The sequence below is a fragment of the Hesperophylax consimilis genome, chromosome 13 (genome assembly GCF_061612785.1).
Source record: "Hesperophylax consimilis isolate HC1 chromosome 13, BYU_Hcon_1.0, whole genome shotgun sequence".
In the NCBI taxonomy this organism is placed as follows: domain Eukaryota; kingdom Metazoa; phylum Arthropoda; class Insecta; order Trichoptera; family Limnephilidae; genus Hesperophylax; species Hesperophylax consimilis.
The window spans coordinates 36,132,299-36,148,881 of record NC_142848.1 but is presented as its reverse complement, the minus strand read 5'-3'; the positions used below and the strand labels follow the sequence as shown (position 1 = coordinate 36,148,881).

Here is a 16,583-nt window from a genome sequence, read left to right as displayed (position 1 = left end):
TATTACCAAAAATGATGGTATTTGGAGATTTTTACTCTGATTCATGTAAAGACCACTATTTTTAGTACGAATACAAAATTTCATTCAATTCAGTTGCGTAGTTCCTGAGACGACGTTTTCAAATGTTCGAACCCAAGTCTTTCATTTGACCCCTTTAAAATGTTGATATCTTCAAAAATTTTCGAACCCAAGTCTTTTGTTTGTGCCGTTAAGAATTATGATATTTCAAACACAGCTTTTTCAAGTGTAAAACTCTGATTCATATTCAGACCACTTTTTTAAGTAAGATTCGGTTGCGTAGTTCCTGAGAAAACGTCTACAAGAGTTCGAAACCAAGTCTTTAGTTTTTGCCCGTTAGAATGATGATATTTCCAAAAATGATGGTTTTTGGAGATTTTTACTCTGAATCATGTAAAGAGAACTATTTTTAGTACGAATACAATATTTTATTCGATTCGGTTTGATGAGTTCCTCAGAAAACGTCTTCAAGAGTTTGAACCCATGTCTTTCATTTGTGCTCGTTAGAATGATTAATTTTCCAAAAATGATGGTTTTTGGAAATTTTTACACTGAATCATGTTCAGACTACTTGTTTTAGTACGAATACAAAATTTCAATCGATTCGGTTGCTGAGTTCCTCAGAAAACGTCTTCATGAGTTCGAACCCAAGTCCTTAGTTTGTGCCCGTTAGAATGATGATACTTCCAAAAATGATGGTTTTTGGAAATTTATACACTGATTCGTGTTCAGACCACTATTTTTAGTACGAATACAAAATTTCATTCGATTCGGTTGCGTAGTTCCTGAGAAAACGTTTTCATGAGTTCGAACCCAAGTCCTTAGTTTGTGCCCGTTAGAATGATTATATTTCCAAAACAGCTTTTTTTGAAGTTTTTATCTCTGATTCATGTTCAGACCACTATTTTTTGTATAAATTTTTAATTTCATTCGATTCGGTTGCGTAGTTCCTGTAAAAACATTTTCAAAAGTTCGCACCCAAGTCCTTAGTTTGTGCCCGTTAGAATGGTGATATTTACAAAAATAATGCTTTTTGTAGATTTTTACACTAATTCATGTTTAGATCACTATTTTTAGTATGATTCCAAAATTTCATTCGATTCTGTTGCGTAGTTCCTGAGAAAACGTTTTCAAGTTTTCGAATCCCATTCCTTTGTTTGTGCCCGTTAGAGTGATGATATTTCCCAAAATAATGGTTTTTGGTGATTTTTACACTGATTCATGTTCAGACCACTATTTTTAGTACGAATATAAAATTTCATTCGATTCGGTTGGGTAGTTCCTGAGAAAACGTCTTCAAGAGTTCGAACCAAAGATAGTTCTTCTAATCTCTTTGGTTCGAACCCATGTCCTTAGTTTGTGCCCGTTAGAATGATGATATTTCAAAAAATGCTGGTATTTGTTGTTTTCGAAATTGAGTACAAGCTTTCGTGGAAAAATGATTTTACGATTTTTAAGTTTAACTAAAAATCGATATCTTTTGTTTGGACAATTGGTGTTTTGTTATGTATTTTTTTCTCGTAGTCCTCACTCAATCAATCAATCAAACAATCTAGTAATTTTTTTTCTTTTATTATTATATATATTCTTTATATATGTTATTCTTTTATTTTATTTAATTTGTTTACTCCTATATTTAAAACAAAAATATCTATGTTACTATAAAGAACGTTCTTTTATAGCTGAAGCTTAATGCGTATGCGGTAAAAGTGTGTGCTGGAATAAAAAGGAATTTTTGTAAAAAAATATGTATACCTCATAAATTTTTCGTGTAATTATTTGACGGCTTCGTTTTTTTTTAAATAAATGACACAAAACAATCATTCAAAATTCTAATTCTTTAAACTCTGTTCTTTTTTAGATTATTTAAATTTTATGACTAACTAACTAACTAACTAACTAACCATCACGCCGTTTCCCCGCAGGGGTAGGCAGAGAGGACGGACCGCCAAACAACTCGGTCTTGGCACACACTCCTTGCCTCATTCACATTCATACATCGTCTCATACATACTCTTCTATTGTTCTGACTCTTGACATGGCCCGACTCAAGTACCTGATTCACTTGGTCATGCCATGTCTTCCTCGGGCGTCCCCGACTTCTGCTATCATTCACATTTGGATCGTTGACCATTTACATAATGTCACCAACATCATAATTTTTGTGTTATTTGGTTGAAAAACCTTTGAGGTTATTTGGGTAAGATTGTATTGCCCCTTTCTTTCCAGGGATTGATGTTTGTCCCGAGCCAAACCAAGAAGTCAGCACCTGTATGGATCCTTGTCCGGAGACTTGCCGAAATCTCGGGAACAAGACAACTTGTTACTTCCTCGTCTGCCTCCCTGGCTGTTACTGTAAGGCCGGTTTCTTCATGAACGCCAATAATAAATGCGTTGCAGCGGAGGAGTGTGGTGAGTGATCATTGATCCACCAATAAGTGGCTTTTATCAGTTATTTAATTGCCATCGGTAATGAATTTTTGCATTCAGGGAGTTTAAGATAAAAAAGAATTTTGAATCGTTTTTTATATTTGATTATTATGAACTGCAAAGCAAATCAATTACCACTTCTCAGGAATTGCGAAATTAACATACATAAAACACATTAATTTGGTGTTTTGTGTACTTTAAAACTACTGTTTCTATGTACTCATAAAAAACCATTTATGCAATACAAATGCTCCCTTTTAGAGTCCTATATTTTAACAAATGACTCTGCCCTTCTAGGAAAAGCTATATTCTTATTGTGCAAGAATTAGTGGTTGTTTGCTCACTGATTTAAATCTATTTCAGCAAAAGCTGCTTATACCGTAGAGCAGATGGATGTACCTTAATGACAAATGAAATTATCTAGGATTGTGATTATCGCCATTTTTAATGTGTTGTTGGCTAAATGATTCTGTGGTTCTCCAATCCGCAGAGTCCAAGGTTGCGTGATTACTCTCGGTGTTAAAAAATGAGAATTCGAATATTTTAAATTTTGTTTTTATTGACAAAACTAACTTTACAATAATTCTATGAACAAAACAGATCGCGTACGTTAGAGGAGATTTAGGGCTCAACTGGCGGCTAGACCACTGGAGAGAGAATTAAATATTTGTAGCGCGAAGTATCGCGCGCAAGTTCACAATGATACCAGTTTCACATGAATGTGGGTCAAAGTAATGTTGTTATTATTTTCGGGAGACGTAAACTCTCTACTTAATAAATTGAATATTTATTTGTTTTCACTCATTTTACGATGACGAATCCTTTATGAAATTTATCACTGGACACATATCATTTGTCTAATGGGATTTTACGATAGTGATTAAATTTCGGTTATTTTTCTTGGTACCTCAATGCTTTTATGCATCTTGTTTATATGAAAATAAATGATCTACAGACGAATAGAAACTGTTTTATTTCTGTCCAAAAAATAAGGAAACAACAAGGCCCAATCAGTTAGTTGTACGAAAATATTCGTGAAGTCTGTGTTTCATTAGCAAATCCTTACCAAAGGTACTCCCAAAGAGGAAGCCAGAGAATGCTGTTGCTTTTAGGCCTCGTAGTAAGAGTTCAAAGATGGTTTGAAAGGGAGATATGTAAATACGAATGTTAGTGAGAATGCGTTAATATTAAAAACGATAATAATTAAGCGAAAATGGTGAAAATATTTAATAAAACACAACTCGTTTGAAAAAGAGCCAAAATATCTCGACAAATACTTTAGTTGCATTTAAACATGCGCTGTGGATTTTTTCATTCCTAATAATAACGGAACAAAGTGTGTTTTTAATAATTTTCGGATCTTTCTTTACGATTTTTTTCTATCGAGGGAATTTCATATAATTCACGTTTCGGCATAACAAATTTGTAAATATTATCTTCAAAAATAACATGTATTTTTGGGAACATAAAACTTAAGGAGTCAAAGAGAAACTTGTTATAAATCGGTAGAAATTGGGAATGCGGGGGATTAAGAGTCAAGTTTTTTTTTCTCTTTCTGTTGAATACAGTTCTCGCAGTCTTTTGTTGAAATACCACCATTTGTTAATTTAATTTTTAATACTGAAAATCCGTGGTTGAAATCATTTATAATGATATATTCAAACAATTTTTGACCTTTTATAGTAAAGAAGTAATATCATTGTAAAATTTGTTTTTATCTCCTTTGACACATTGGCGGAATAGGGAAACCATTTTTGTCGTTTTTGTTATGTTTAATTTGAAGAACAATTACCAAACTATTTTTTTTCGCAGCACCGTGCAATGGAGATGTGAACGCAAACCCCTCAGACGCATGCAACTGTAAAACGGGATACATTAAAGACAAAGCAGGAAAATGTGTTGCAATGCCTCGTAAGCATAATCTTTATAAATTATAAATTATAAATAATCAATTATAAATTATAAATTATAAATTATAAATTATAAATTATAAATTATAAATTATAAATTATAAATTATAAATTATAAATTATAAATTATAAATTATAAATTATAAATTATAAATTATAAATTATAAATTATAAATTATAAATTATAAATTATAAATTATAAATTATAAATTATAAATTATAAATTATAAATTATAAATTATAAATTATAAATTATAAATTATAAATTATAAATTATAAATTATAAATTATAAATTATAAATTATAAATTATAAATTATAAATCATAAATTATAAATTATAAATTATAAATTATAAATTATAAATTGTAAATCATAAATTATAAATATTATTAATTATTAATTATTAAAAGTAATAAATTAACGAAAAAAAAGTCCAACAAAGTTACATCATCACATTCCTAACGCCGTTTAAGTTGAATCGAATAGAATATAATTTTATTGTTGATTTTAGTGCCAAAATGCGGCCAAAACGAGGTGGTGGATAAGTGCGCGCTGTGCGATGACCTTACCTGTGCCAATGTGTTCGCTGGGGAACTGGCCAGATGTACCAAGCCCCACAGCTGCCCTGTGGAGTGCCGTTGCTTGCCTGGGCACGTCAAAGACGACAAAAAGCAGTGCATCAAGCCAGCCCAATATAAGTCAAACGGTTTTCTTTAGATTTATTCGTATACCCACCACCTTATAATCTACAAAGAATTTCAAAGGCTGCGCCTGTAGATTCCGAGAGGCCAGAGTTTATGTTCTTCGGGCCGGTATAAAATGGACATAAGCCGAGTGATCCAGACCCTGCGCAGAGAAGTCCCATAATGGACTGAGCTGATTTGACAATTATTTCATGTTTATATCAGTAATTTACATAAATACAGTACAATAAATATAAACTTAAAAGAGGATTGTGACGATTATTTTGGTTGTAACATGAATTGAAGTTATAACATTTGATAGGTGATATTAATTTTTTTAAAAGATAAATTTGACCTTTGTGGAGGAAACTTTGCTTCGTGTGGTGTCGAAGATACTTACGAATCTTTCAGGAAGGATCGTGTGTTCAGAGATGAAATCAAAAGTTCCTCGCACATTTAATAATTTATTGAATTTTACATACGAAATGTGCAGGTTACATTTAGGTGAGATCGCGGTAGGTAAAAACTTGGGAATGCGAAATAGCTTAATTTTACGCCACGTGTTCTCGGCACGAAAGTCACGACTAGAATGAAGTCCGTCAGGTTTCTCCGAACGGGGTTCACTCTAGTCGGAAATGGTGACATCACTAATGTTGCCAATGTGGACAAACGAATCAGTTAATTTATTAATTATTTTATAGTCAAGTGCTTAATCGCATTTCCATAGCCTCCCCTCCAGTGCGAACGATAAACATGAACAAATGGAAAATCGTTAAGAGAAATTATATAACTGATGTTAACCGAGTATAACAATATTTTAACTGAGGCACCTTCAGTCAAAACGAGAATAGCCTCCAATGTGTTCAGAAGATTGTGAAAGTTACTCGAGCAGAGTAGTATGGCTAGTTATTATTTTGAAGTAGATTGCTGTTATAATTTCTAGACATAACACATTGGAAGGTATTAACGGTTTTACAAAAATTTTAGCCGAAAATCTTAATTCTAATACCATGAAATCTTAAAATTAAGTGTTTAACAATAAAACGTAATGCTGAGATTACTAGACTCTTGTATTCTATAAAGCATTTTATTAGTTGCTGAAATCAGTTAATTCTTAGTTATTATCTTATTGTGAGTTATTTACAGAGTTTGACGCATCGACGAACTAAGTGTTCGAAGCGTTGGTGTACATATAGCGTGGTACATGGAATTTGAGATATGATTCCAGCTGATTGTTGTGGTACATGAAATTTGAGATATAATTCCAGCTGATTGTTGTGGTACATGGAATTTGAGATATAATTCCAGCTGATTGTTGTGGTACATGGATTTCAAGGTTTTGAATCCAGTTGGTTAATTTTCAATTAATGTATGGACATTGAATTTTGTTGCGTCGATGAACTATGTTCAGAGCTAGTAAATTTATTTTACCAAGAGTGCATAATTAGTAGCTCTGGTTGTAAAATTATTGTACATTAATTGTATAAAAAATATTTAAGACTATGACTAAACTAATCTTAAAATAACATTACACATGTTTAAAGAATCGCAAATGTATGGTTACAAGTTGTAATTTACTTGAGAAACATTTCGATGGTACGCTGTATATAGCGGAATGCTGTATTTACATAGGTTATATTGAAATAGAAAACTATAGTAAAAGGTATGTTTTATAGTAAGTTGTATCTAGTGAAAGAAATATTTAATTGATACATAAGTAGGATATAGTAGAGTTTTCTTCGTCAAAGTATTACATTTTTGGAGCCTTAGTTAGGCGTTCATCATAGCATTGTAAATACTAAAGGGTTATGCTAACTAAAGTAAAAAAAAAACTGCACATCGTCTCCAGCACGTAAAGGTGTGTTTTTTGTTGACGTAAGTCGAATAACCATGTTCCTTTACGTACGTAAGACAAAGTGGGTTTAACTTGTAATTGTACAAACATGAAAAATAAAAGTATATTTAAAAATAAATAATGAAAAAAACATACACTTAGTAAGACACCACTTTATTTTTGAATTAATAACAATAGCCAACCGGGTTTCGCTTGTCCCAAGCTTCATCAGGACTAAATATCAACTAAAGCAAATTAGATACAGGCACATATAAATATAGGTAAATGAAAACAATGAGTGAAAGAGATACAAAACAGATAGAAAGAGATGCAAATAGAAAATGTGGAGACAAATTATTAAGGATGATGAGGAGGGTGGGGGGGAAGGAAATAACAGTTTCAGCGTCGGAATAAATTTAATATGGGACTATCAGATAAATTAATTTGGTTATTTATTATATTTAAATTATTATTAACTGCTTTTTTTATTTCAAGGGCTTCTAAGTTGTTTAATCTAATTCCAGATCCATTTTTATGCAATATTTTAGTTCCCGAGATTTTATCGAATGAATGATTAGATTCTATTAAATGATTTGCGAATTCTGAAAAGGCATTATTGTTTAAACATCGTAAATGTTCTTTTACTCTTAATTTGACATTCCGGGCCGTTTTTCCGATATAAAAAGCAGAACAATCATTACAATTAAGTTTATATATGCCCGAGTGGCTTAGTTTGTCGTCTTTATCTTTAGTATTAATTAAGTATTTACCTAAATTATTATTAGTGTAAAAAGCGGGTTTTATTTCAGATGGGAATTTTTTAACGCTTAAAGAAGAAAAGTTATTTGTATACAGAACTCTACGCCATTGGAATTTTTGATTTATATTTATATTATTAGGGTTATAAGATTTGTTAAATAGGAATTTATTTGATGCTATTTGTTTCAATTTTTTATTAAGAATATTGTCTATTAATTTTGTATCATACCCGTTGTTTAAAGCGATTTGTTTAATGATGGATAATTCGTTGCAAAAATTATTATTATTCAACGGAACGGTAACCAATCTATGAATCATGGAGTGAAATGCTGAATGTTTGTGGGATATAGGATGGTTGGATGAATTGTGAATTGTAATATCAGTATACGTGGGCTTACGATAGATATTAAATTCAAATTTATTGTTAATTATACTTAAAGTTAGGTCTAGAAAATTCAAGGTTAAGTTTGTACCTAATTCTACAGTGAATTGAATTTGTTTGTGAAAGGAGTTTAATATTTTAAGAAAAGAGTTTAATTGTCTTTCAGTGCCTGTCCAAATGCAAAAAACATCGTCAACATATCTTCTCCATAGTAAAATATTCTTTAAGAGAGGTGAATTTGAAGCAAAAATATTGTTTTCTAAGTTATTCATAAAGATGTCAGCGATAAGGGGGCTTGTAGGAGCGCCAATTGCTAGTCCCTCTCTCTGCTGGTAAATAACATTATTGTATTGGAAGTAATTTTGATTCAAACAAATATTAAAAAGACGAGATAAATCATTAGCTAAATCTTTAGACAAGTGAGAATTATTCAGTAAATTAGAAATTAGGGTTTTGCTTTCAGTGACAGGTACATTAGGGAATAAGTTGACTACATCGAAAGATATTAATTTGCAATTACTGGGAAGAACCAGGTCCTTTAGTTCATCGATTAATGCTAATGAGTTTTTGATAGTATATTTTGGGAAAAACACATTGGCATCGTTAAATACTTTTGTTATAAATGAAGATAATTTAAAATTGGGGGAATTACAACAGGACACTACAGGGCGAATGGGGCAATCACTTTTATGGATTTTCAGAAATCCGTAAAGTTTTGGTGCTTTGGGGTTTTTTGTTAAAAACTTTGTTTGGTTATAAGAATCATCCTGAAAAATGGAGTTTTTAGAATTTTTTATAGCACATTTTATACTATCTAAATATTTAGATGTAGGGTCAGATGGTAAGACACTAAACACATCATTTTTGATGAAATCTTCAATTTTTGTGTTATAATCACTTTTGTTTAATATGATGACAGTGTTGCCTTTGTCGGCTTTTGTTAAAATTAAGTTGTCATTTTTTAACTTATTCCGGATACTCTTCATGATGTGGGCTTCTGGATCTGTTTTAAGGTTAAGATTAAATTTTGGGATTAATTTTTTTAAATTTTCAGCACTTTTGTATAGAAACGGTTTTGGTTTATTATGCAGAGCAGTTTCGATGTCCACAGCAACGTTTTCAACAGCATTATCGAAGTCATTTTTATTATATTTTAAGTTATATTTAAGACCTTTAGATAAAAGGGAAATTTCTTGATTGTTAAAATGTCCAGAAGAAAGATTTTTGACACGGTCAAAAAACTGATGTGTAGGTTTTACATGGGCACTATTATCTAAAGTTTGTTGAATACTGCACAGATTTTTCAGTTTTTTGTTTAAGATCTCACGTTTTTTAAAAGCTTTAATAGAGACGAAGTTTCGGATTTTATCATCGAACAGGTCCCATTCAACAGGATGAAGTTCATGAACAAGTTCAATATGTAGGAGTTTGAGTTTTAATTTTATATTGTTCCGTTTTTTGTAGGCATTCTTGAGGTCTTCTTTCAGCCAGGCTATTTTAGCTTGGCACATTGATGATTTGGATAAACTGTCGTTTTTGATACGATTAAAATTTACATTAATATATTTTGGAAACACTTTACACTTTAAACACTCTTTGTAAAAATATATATCTAAACACATAAGTCTGTATTTAATAGAATAGTTTTTATAATATTTTGCTTTTTTGGCAGTACTAGCCGATATAATATTTTCGAAGGAAGCAAATACTTTGGGGTGTGACATATTGAATGAAAAAAACATACACTTAGTAAGACACCACTTTATTTTTGAATTAATAACAATAGCCAACCGGGTTTCGCTTGTCCCAAGCTTCATCAGGACTAAATATCAACTAAAGCAAATTAGATACAGGCACATATAAATATAGGTAAATGAAAACAATGAGTGAAAGAGATACAAAACAGATAGAAAGAGATGCAAATAGAAAATGTGGAGACAAATTATTAAGGATGATGAGGAGGGTGGGGGGGAAGGAAATAACAGTTTCAGCGTCGGAATAAATTTAATATGGGACTATCAGATAAATTAATTTGGTTATTTATTATATTTAAATTATTATTAACTGCTTTTTTTATTTCAAGGGCTTCTAAGTTGTTTAATCTAATTCCAGATCCATTTTTATGCAATATTTTAGTTCCCGAGATTTTATCGAATGAATGATTAGATTCTATTAAATGATTTGCGAATTCTGAAAAGGCATTATTGTTTAAACATCGTAAATGTTCTTTTACTCTTAATTTGACATTCCGGGCCGTTTTTCCGATATAAAAAGCCTATATCCCACAAACATTCAGCATTTCACTCCATGATTCATAGATTGGTTACCGTTCCATTGGTTACCATTATTTCTAATTTACTGAATAATTCTCACTTGTCTAAAGATTTAGCTAATGATTTATCTCGTCTTTTTAATATTTGTTTGAATCAAAATTACTTCCAATACAATAATGTTATTTACCAGCAGAGAGAGGGACTAGCAATTGGCGCTCCTACAAGCCCCCTTATCGCTGACATCTTTATGAATAACTTAGAAAACAATATTTTTGCTTCAAATTCACCTCTCTTAAAGAATATTTTACTATGGAGAAAATATGTTGACGATGTTTTTTGCATTTGGACAGGCACTGAAAGACAATTAAACTCTTTTCTTAAAATATTAAACTCCTTTCACAAACACATTCAATTCACTGTAGAATTAGGTACAAACTTAACCTTGAATTTTCTAGACCTAACTTTAAGTATAATTAACAATAAATTTGAATTTAATATCTATCGTAAGCCCACGTATACTGATATTACAATTCACAATTCATCCAACCATCCTATATCCCACAAACATTCAGCATTTCACTCCATGATTCATAGATTGGTTACCGTTCCGTTGAATAATAATAATTTTTGCAACGAATTATCCATCATTAAACAAATCGCTTTAAACAACGGGTATGATACAAAATTAATAGACAATATTCTTAATAAAAAATTGAAACAAATAGCATCAAATAAATTCCTATTTAACAAATCTTATAACCCTAATAATATAAATATAAATCAAAAATTCCAATGGCGTAGAGTTCTGTATACAAATAACTTTTCTTCTTTAAGCGTTAAAAAATTCCCATCTGAAATAAAACCCGCTTTTTACACTAATAATAATTTAGGTAAATACTTAATTAATACTAAAGATAAAGACGACAAACTAAGCCACTCGGGCATATATAAACTTAATTGTAATGATTGTTCTGCTTTTTATATCGGAAAAACGGCCCGGAATGTCAAATTAAGAGTAAAAGAACATTTACGATGTTTAAACAATAATGCCTTTTCAGAATTCGCAAATCATTTAATAGAATCTAATCATTCATTCGATAAAATCTCGGGAACTAAAATATTGCATAAAAATGGATCTGGAATTAGATTAAACAACTTAGAAGCCCTTGAAATAAAAAAAGCAGTTAATAATAATTTAAATATAATAAATAACCAAATTAATTTATCTGATAGTCCCATATTAAATTTATTCCGACGCTGAAACTGTTATTTCCTTCCCCCCCACCCTCCTCATCATCCTTAATAATTTGTCTCCACATTTTCTATTTGCATCTCTTTCTATCTGTTTTGTATCTCTTTCACTCATTGTTTTCATTTACCTATATTTATATGTGCCTGTATCTAATTTGCTTTAGTTGATATTTAGTCCTGATGAAGCTTGGGACAAGCGAAACCCGGTTGGCTATTGTTATTAATTCAAAAATAAAGTGGTGTCTTACTAAGTGTATGTTTTTTTCATTCAATATGTCACACCCCAAAGTATTTGCTTCCTTCGAAAATAAAAATAAATAATTTCAACCACATGATTCACTGGATGTATAAAAGTGCCTATACATCCAGGGAAGCATGGTAAAAAAAAACTAAAATGCATAAACAATGCTTTAAAACTGTGGTTAAGAGTAACCTACTACGTACATAGTTTGTAGAGAATATAGTGTGTACGTTGATACATAATATAATATGATGAACTAAATTAGTTGTGTGGAAAGTTGGTCACACTTGCTATTACAATAATGATGTAATACATGTATTTACGCATAAATGCGGTTGCATGATGAAAAGTTATCATCTTATTTTTTAAGTTTTACGTTAGTAAAAACAGAGTGGTGCTTGTAGTACCTTTGAAGTGCACAAATTATGCAGTTGAATGATGAAAAGTTTTCATCTAAAATAGAAATGATTTAAGATTGCAAAAACATGATTAATATGTTATGTTTTTTAAAATGCATGAGTTATGCGGTAAAATGATGAAAAGTTTCATCGTATTTAAGGTGTTTCACACTTGTGAATACACAATAATGATTTAAGTTTTAGCTTATGTAAATTGGCCAGTTACAATATTAAAGAACTGATTTACATAAAATATCGTGTATTTTAATATTGTGATGTTCGCAGTATTTTAAAGAATTATATACTTTATGAATATGGTCTGCAATAGAAAGTTAGGCGAAATTTATAATTTAATTTCTATCATGAGCTATGAATGAGAAAAATGCCAAATAAAAATTTCTTTTTGTGCGTTATTCCGTTCCAAATCGCTTTGGAAAATGTACTTGCCGACCTGATCGCGTTGAGATTTTGGTTATCGGTGTAACGGGAACAGGGGGTTGAATAGTGAAATTTTCTTCAACTGGAACGAAAGCAGGCTTGAGTCTGTCTATGGAGACACGTTTTGGTTTGCCTTTTTTGATATGACAAATGTTTTGTCATCACGTTCTTCTACCTTGTAAGGACCCTCGTAGGGGTTCTGAAGCGATCTTCTTACACTATCTGTTCTCAGAAAAACATGAGTGGTGACAGGTAGGTCTTTGTGCACAAAAAAATTTCTTACGCTGTGATTGCTGGCAGGGGTCAATTTGATACTTTCGAACTTTCTCCGTAGTCATCCTATATACGTGTCGGGTTCCTCGCGGGGAGTTTCTGAGAAGAAATCGCAGGGAAGCCTTAAAGTCCTGCCATACGTAAGTTCTGCGGGGGAGCATTTTAGGTCCTCACGCACTGTAGCTCTCAAACCGAGAAGTATTAGAGGAAGGCTCTCAACCCAGTTCTGTTCTCCACATGCCATTAGAGAAGTTTTTAAAGTGCGATGCCATCTGGTAAGTTTTTTAGATTCTCACGGCTAAAAGCATTTTTGTTGTTTGTTTTTGGGGTGTTATGCCGTGTTGCGCTAACTCCTTCTTTATCGGTTTTCTAATTCTAGAATTTGCCACAAGATGGCGCCACTTTCGTTGGCATTTCGCACTTGGATGGGCCCCAGGCTAACATAAATACTGTGCTTTCAGAATTCACCACAAGATGTCGCCACTTCCGTTGGCATTTCGCACTTGGATGGGCCCAGGCCACAAATAAATAAGCACAAACTCGACAACCAAAATTTACACATCTTCGGATCTACCGGATCTGCCCTGATGATGGACACTGCAACGCTGTTCGAAACGTCGGCTAAAGAAGGAGTTAGAGCAACACGGCATAACACCCCAAAAACAAACAACAAAAATGCGATGCCATCTTTCTATAATATCGTTCGCTTGAGGATGGTATGCCGTGGTTCTAGAGTGTTTGATGCCGAACTTTCCTGCGAGTTTTTTGAAGAGATAACTCTCGAACTGTCGTTCTTGGTCAGTGGTGATGCTGTCAGGTGTACCATGACGAGCGATCCAATGCGTAATCAGTGCTGTGGCTACGGTTTCTGCTGAAATATTCTTGAGGGGGATTGCTTCAGGCCAACGAGTGAACCTATCGATCATGGTTAGTATATATTGGTAATCATTGCATGATAGAAGTGGTCCAACTAAGTCGATGTGAATGTTACGGAATCTATCCTCTGGTAATATGTACGTTGCTAGAGGTGCGACCGTATGCTTTGATATCTTAGCTTTCTGGCAAGGTATACATTGTTTAACGAAACTCTTGATGTCTTTCGCCATGTCAGGCCAAACGAATCTTTGTTTTACCGTATTTGTAGTTCCCAAGATACCAGGGTGACAAACATTATGTATGCTTGCTATGACTTGTTGTCGCACGCTGGGTGGAACAGGTGGTCTAACATGACCTGTCAAAATATCACACCACAATCGGGTGTCAGTGCCAGGGATCACCATTTGACGTAGAGCAAGCGTGCTGCCATTGTTTTCCTTCAATTGACCGTCAGGTTGGCATTGATCTAACCGCATTTGCTCGTAGTCAATTACAGTGGGACAGTTGATCTCATCGATGCGAGATAGGGTGTCCGCAACTACGTTCTCTTTTCCAGAAACATACCTGATGTCGGTAGAAAACTGCGCAATGTAATCTAGCTGTCTCTCTTGACGGAGAGAGCTAGACGCGTGTTTTTTGTTTAATGCGAAGGTGATTGGTTTATGGTCGGTGTAAATGCTGAAATGGCGGCCTTCAATGTGGTTCCTGAAGTATTTCACAGATTCGTAAACGGCGGTAAGTTCACGGTCAAAAGTGCTGTATTTCTGCTGTGCGGGGGTGAACTTTTTGGAGAACAATTCTAGCGGTTCCCAGATGTTTCCTTTTGATTGTTGTAATGAAGCGCCCAATGCTTTGTCGCTGGCATCAACCATCATTGCAAGCTTTGCGTTTGGATCTGGGTGCGCCAGTAAAGCTGCGTCCGCTAGTTGTTGCTTGCATTCTTCAAACGCCTTTGTCTGCTCCTGGTTCCAGTTGAGAATCCTCTTGTCATTCTTTTTGTAACCGGCAATACTGTCATATAAAATTGCTTGGGTGTTGATCGAATTGGGTAGGAACCTGCGGTAGTAGTTTAACATACCTAAAAAGTGACGTAGTTCTTTCGCGGTTTTAGGTAGTGGGAAATCTGTCACTGCATTGACTTTGTCCTTGATTGGCGTCATGCCCTCTGGAGTTATTGTGTGTCCGAGGAATTTCACTGTTGCGGCTCCTAATTGAAATTTCTGGATATTAATGACAAGTCTGTTATCAGCAAGTCGTTTAAGAAGCAGATCTAGATGTTTTTCATGTTCCTCATCGTCAGCGGAAGCTATCAGGATGTCATCTAGGTAGACGAAACAGAAATCTAGATCCCTTGTTATTGCGTGCATAAATCGTTGGAAACTCTGAGCTGCATTTGACAGTCCGAATTGCATGGAAGTGAATTCAAACAATCCGAACGGTGTGATGATGGCTGTTTTAGGGATGTCCTCAGGTTCGACCGGTATTTGGTGGTATGCGCGCGTTAAGTCGATGGTTTAAAAAATCTTCGCTTTTGCCAGTTTGTGGGCGAAATCTTGAAGTTTAGCTATCGGATATTTATCAGGGATCGTTTTTGATTTTAAGATCCTGTAGTCCCCGCACGGACGCCATTCGCCGTTTGGCTTCTTTACCATGAGTAAAAGATACCCTACGTCTTGTCAGGACCCACAATAATGAGAAACAAGACAAACAAGACAAACAAAAGAATAACGTGGATAACAAGAGAAGAGAAGACCCCCATTACCAGCCCGGGGATCACGTTTTTGTCCATTCCCACGCTCTTAGCAAAGCCGCAAGAGGTTTCAGCGCAAAATTAGGACCACGTCGCGATGGCCCCTACCTGATCCTGAAGCACCATGGACCGACGAGCTACGAGGTAGCTTCAATGGAAGCACCAGATGTCTCGCTAGGCACCTACTACACCTCAGCACTGACTCCATACCACGGGCACCTGACACCGCTGCCTGCTCCGGTTATTCCTCTGCGCAAACGAGGTCGACCAAAGAAGAATAAGCAGCCACCACGCTACTACAGATCTGGATCTTCGACGGGACGTTCCTCGATCCAGAGGGGGAGGATGTAGCGCGCCGTTTTTACTCTCGCCACTACTCTTTCCCCCGTACAGTGCCTTCCCGCTCACCCATACCTAGGCAAACTAGGCTGCGCAGACGCCCTCTGCGCATCTCCCACTCTCGAGTCGCCACATAAGCCACGCCCCTCTACAAGGGATGGCCTATATAATGAGCGACACGTCCTAATTCAACCAGTTCGTCTGCAGCTTGCCCTTGGCTAGTACACTCTCTTAGTTGCGCCTCGTCCTTTGGCACGACCCTCTAAGGAGTATTCTACTTCCATAAGCAAAGCACCAACCAGACCCCGACTGCTGCCTTAGTTGCGCTTCGTCCTATGGTACGACCCTCTAAGCAGACCACAGTCGCCACCGCTCGTCACCATAACGGCACGAGTCAGTTTTGTTGTTTCCAAAGTCTAATCGGCAAGGTTCCCTCCGACCCCTTGCTCAGTTGATTATTATTGGGATTTTAAACATTGTGACTATTTTACTATATGTGATCTGTGAACCTACTTTAAATAAATAACATTTACCCAACAATTGTGTTACAATATATATTAATAATTATGGTTTACTACCTAAATAACATATTTTTCTTAAGTGAGAGCATTTTGGTTTTGCTCATTGATCTTGAGGGCAAACAGTTTTTTCTTAAATATATTTATTCTATTTACGGTTGTCAGGCTATCAGAAAGGAGATTATATATGTGTACACCCTCATCTCCTA

General features: G+C 34.3%; 1 protein-coding gene across 4 annotated transcripts in view; it reads left to right on the top strand.

The window, feature by feature from the left end:
• The window catches only part of LOC149418918 (uncharacterized), an 85,568-nt gene extending 80,407 nt beyond the window's left edge, over positions 1 to 5,161 (top strand). The window contains exons 4-6 of one of the 4 annotated variants that reach the window (XM_089638716.1): positions 2,224 to 2,430; positions 4,261 to 4,359; positions 4,871 to 5,161. In XM_089638716.1, the coding sequence (XP_089494842.1) occupies positions 2,224 to 2,430; positions 4,261 to 4,359; positions 4,871 to 5,076 (512 nt within the window). In that variant the 3' untranslated portion in view covers positions 5,077 to 5,161. The remainder of the gene's footprint in view (positions 1 to 2,223; positions 2,431 to 4,260; positions 4,360 to 4,870) is intronic. The other 3 variants (XM_089638715.1, XM_089638717.1, XM_089638718.1) reach the window with 3 other exon arrangements.
• Positions 5,162 to 16,583: the final 11,422 nt, after the last annotated feature.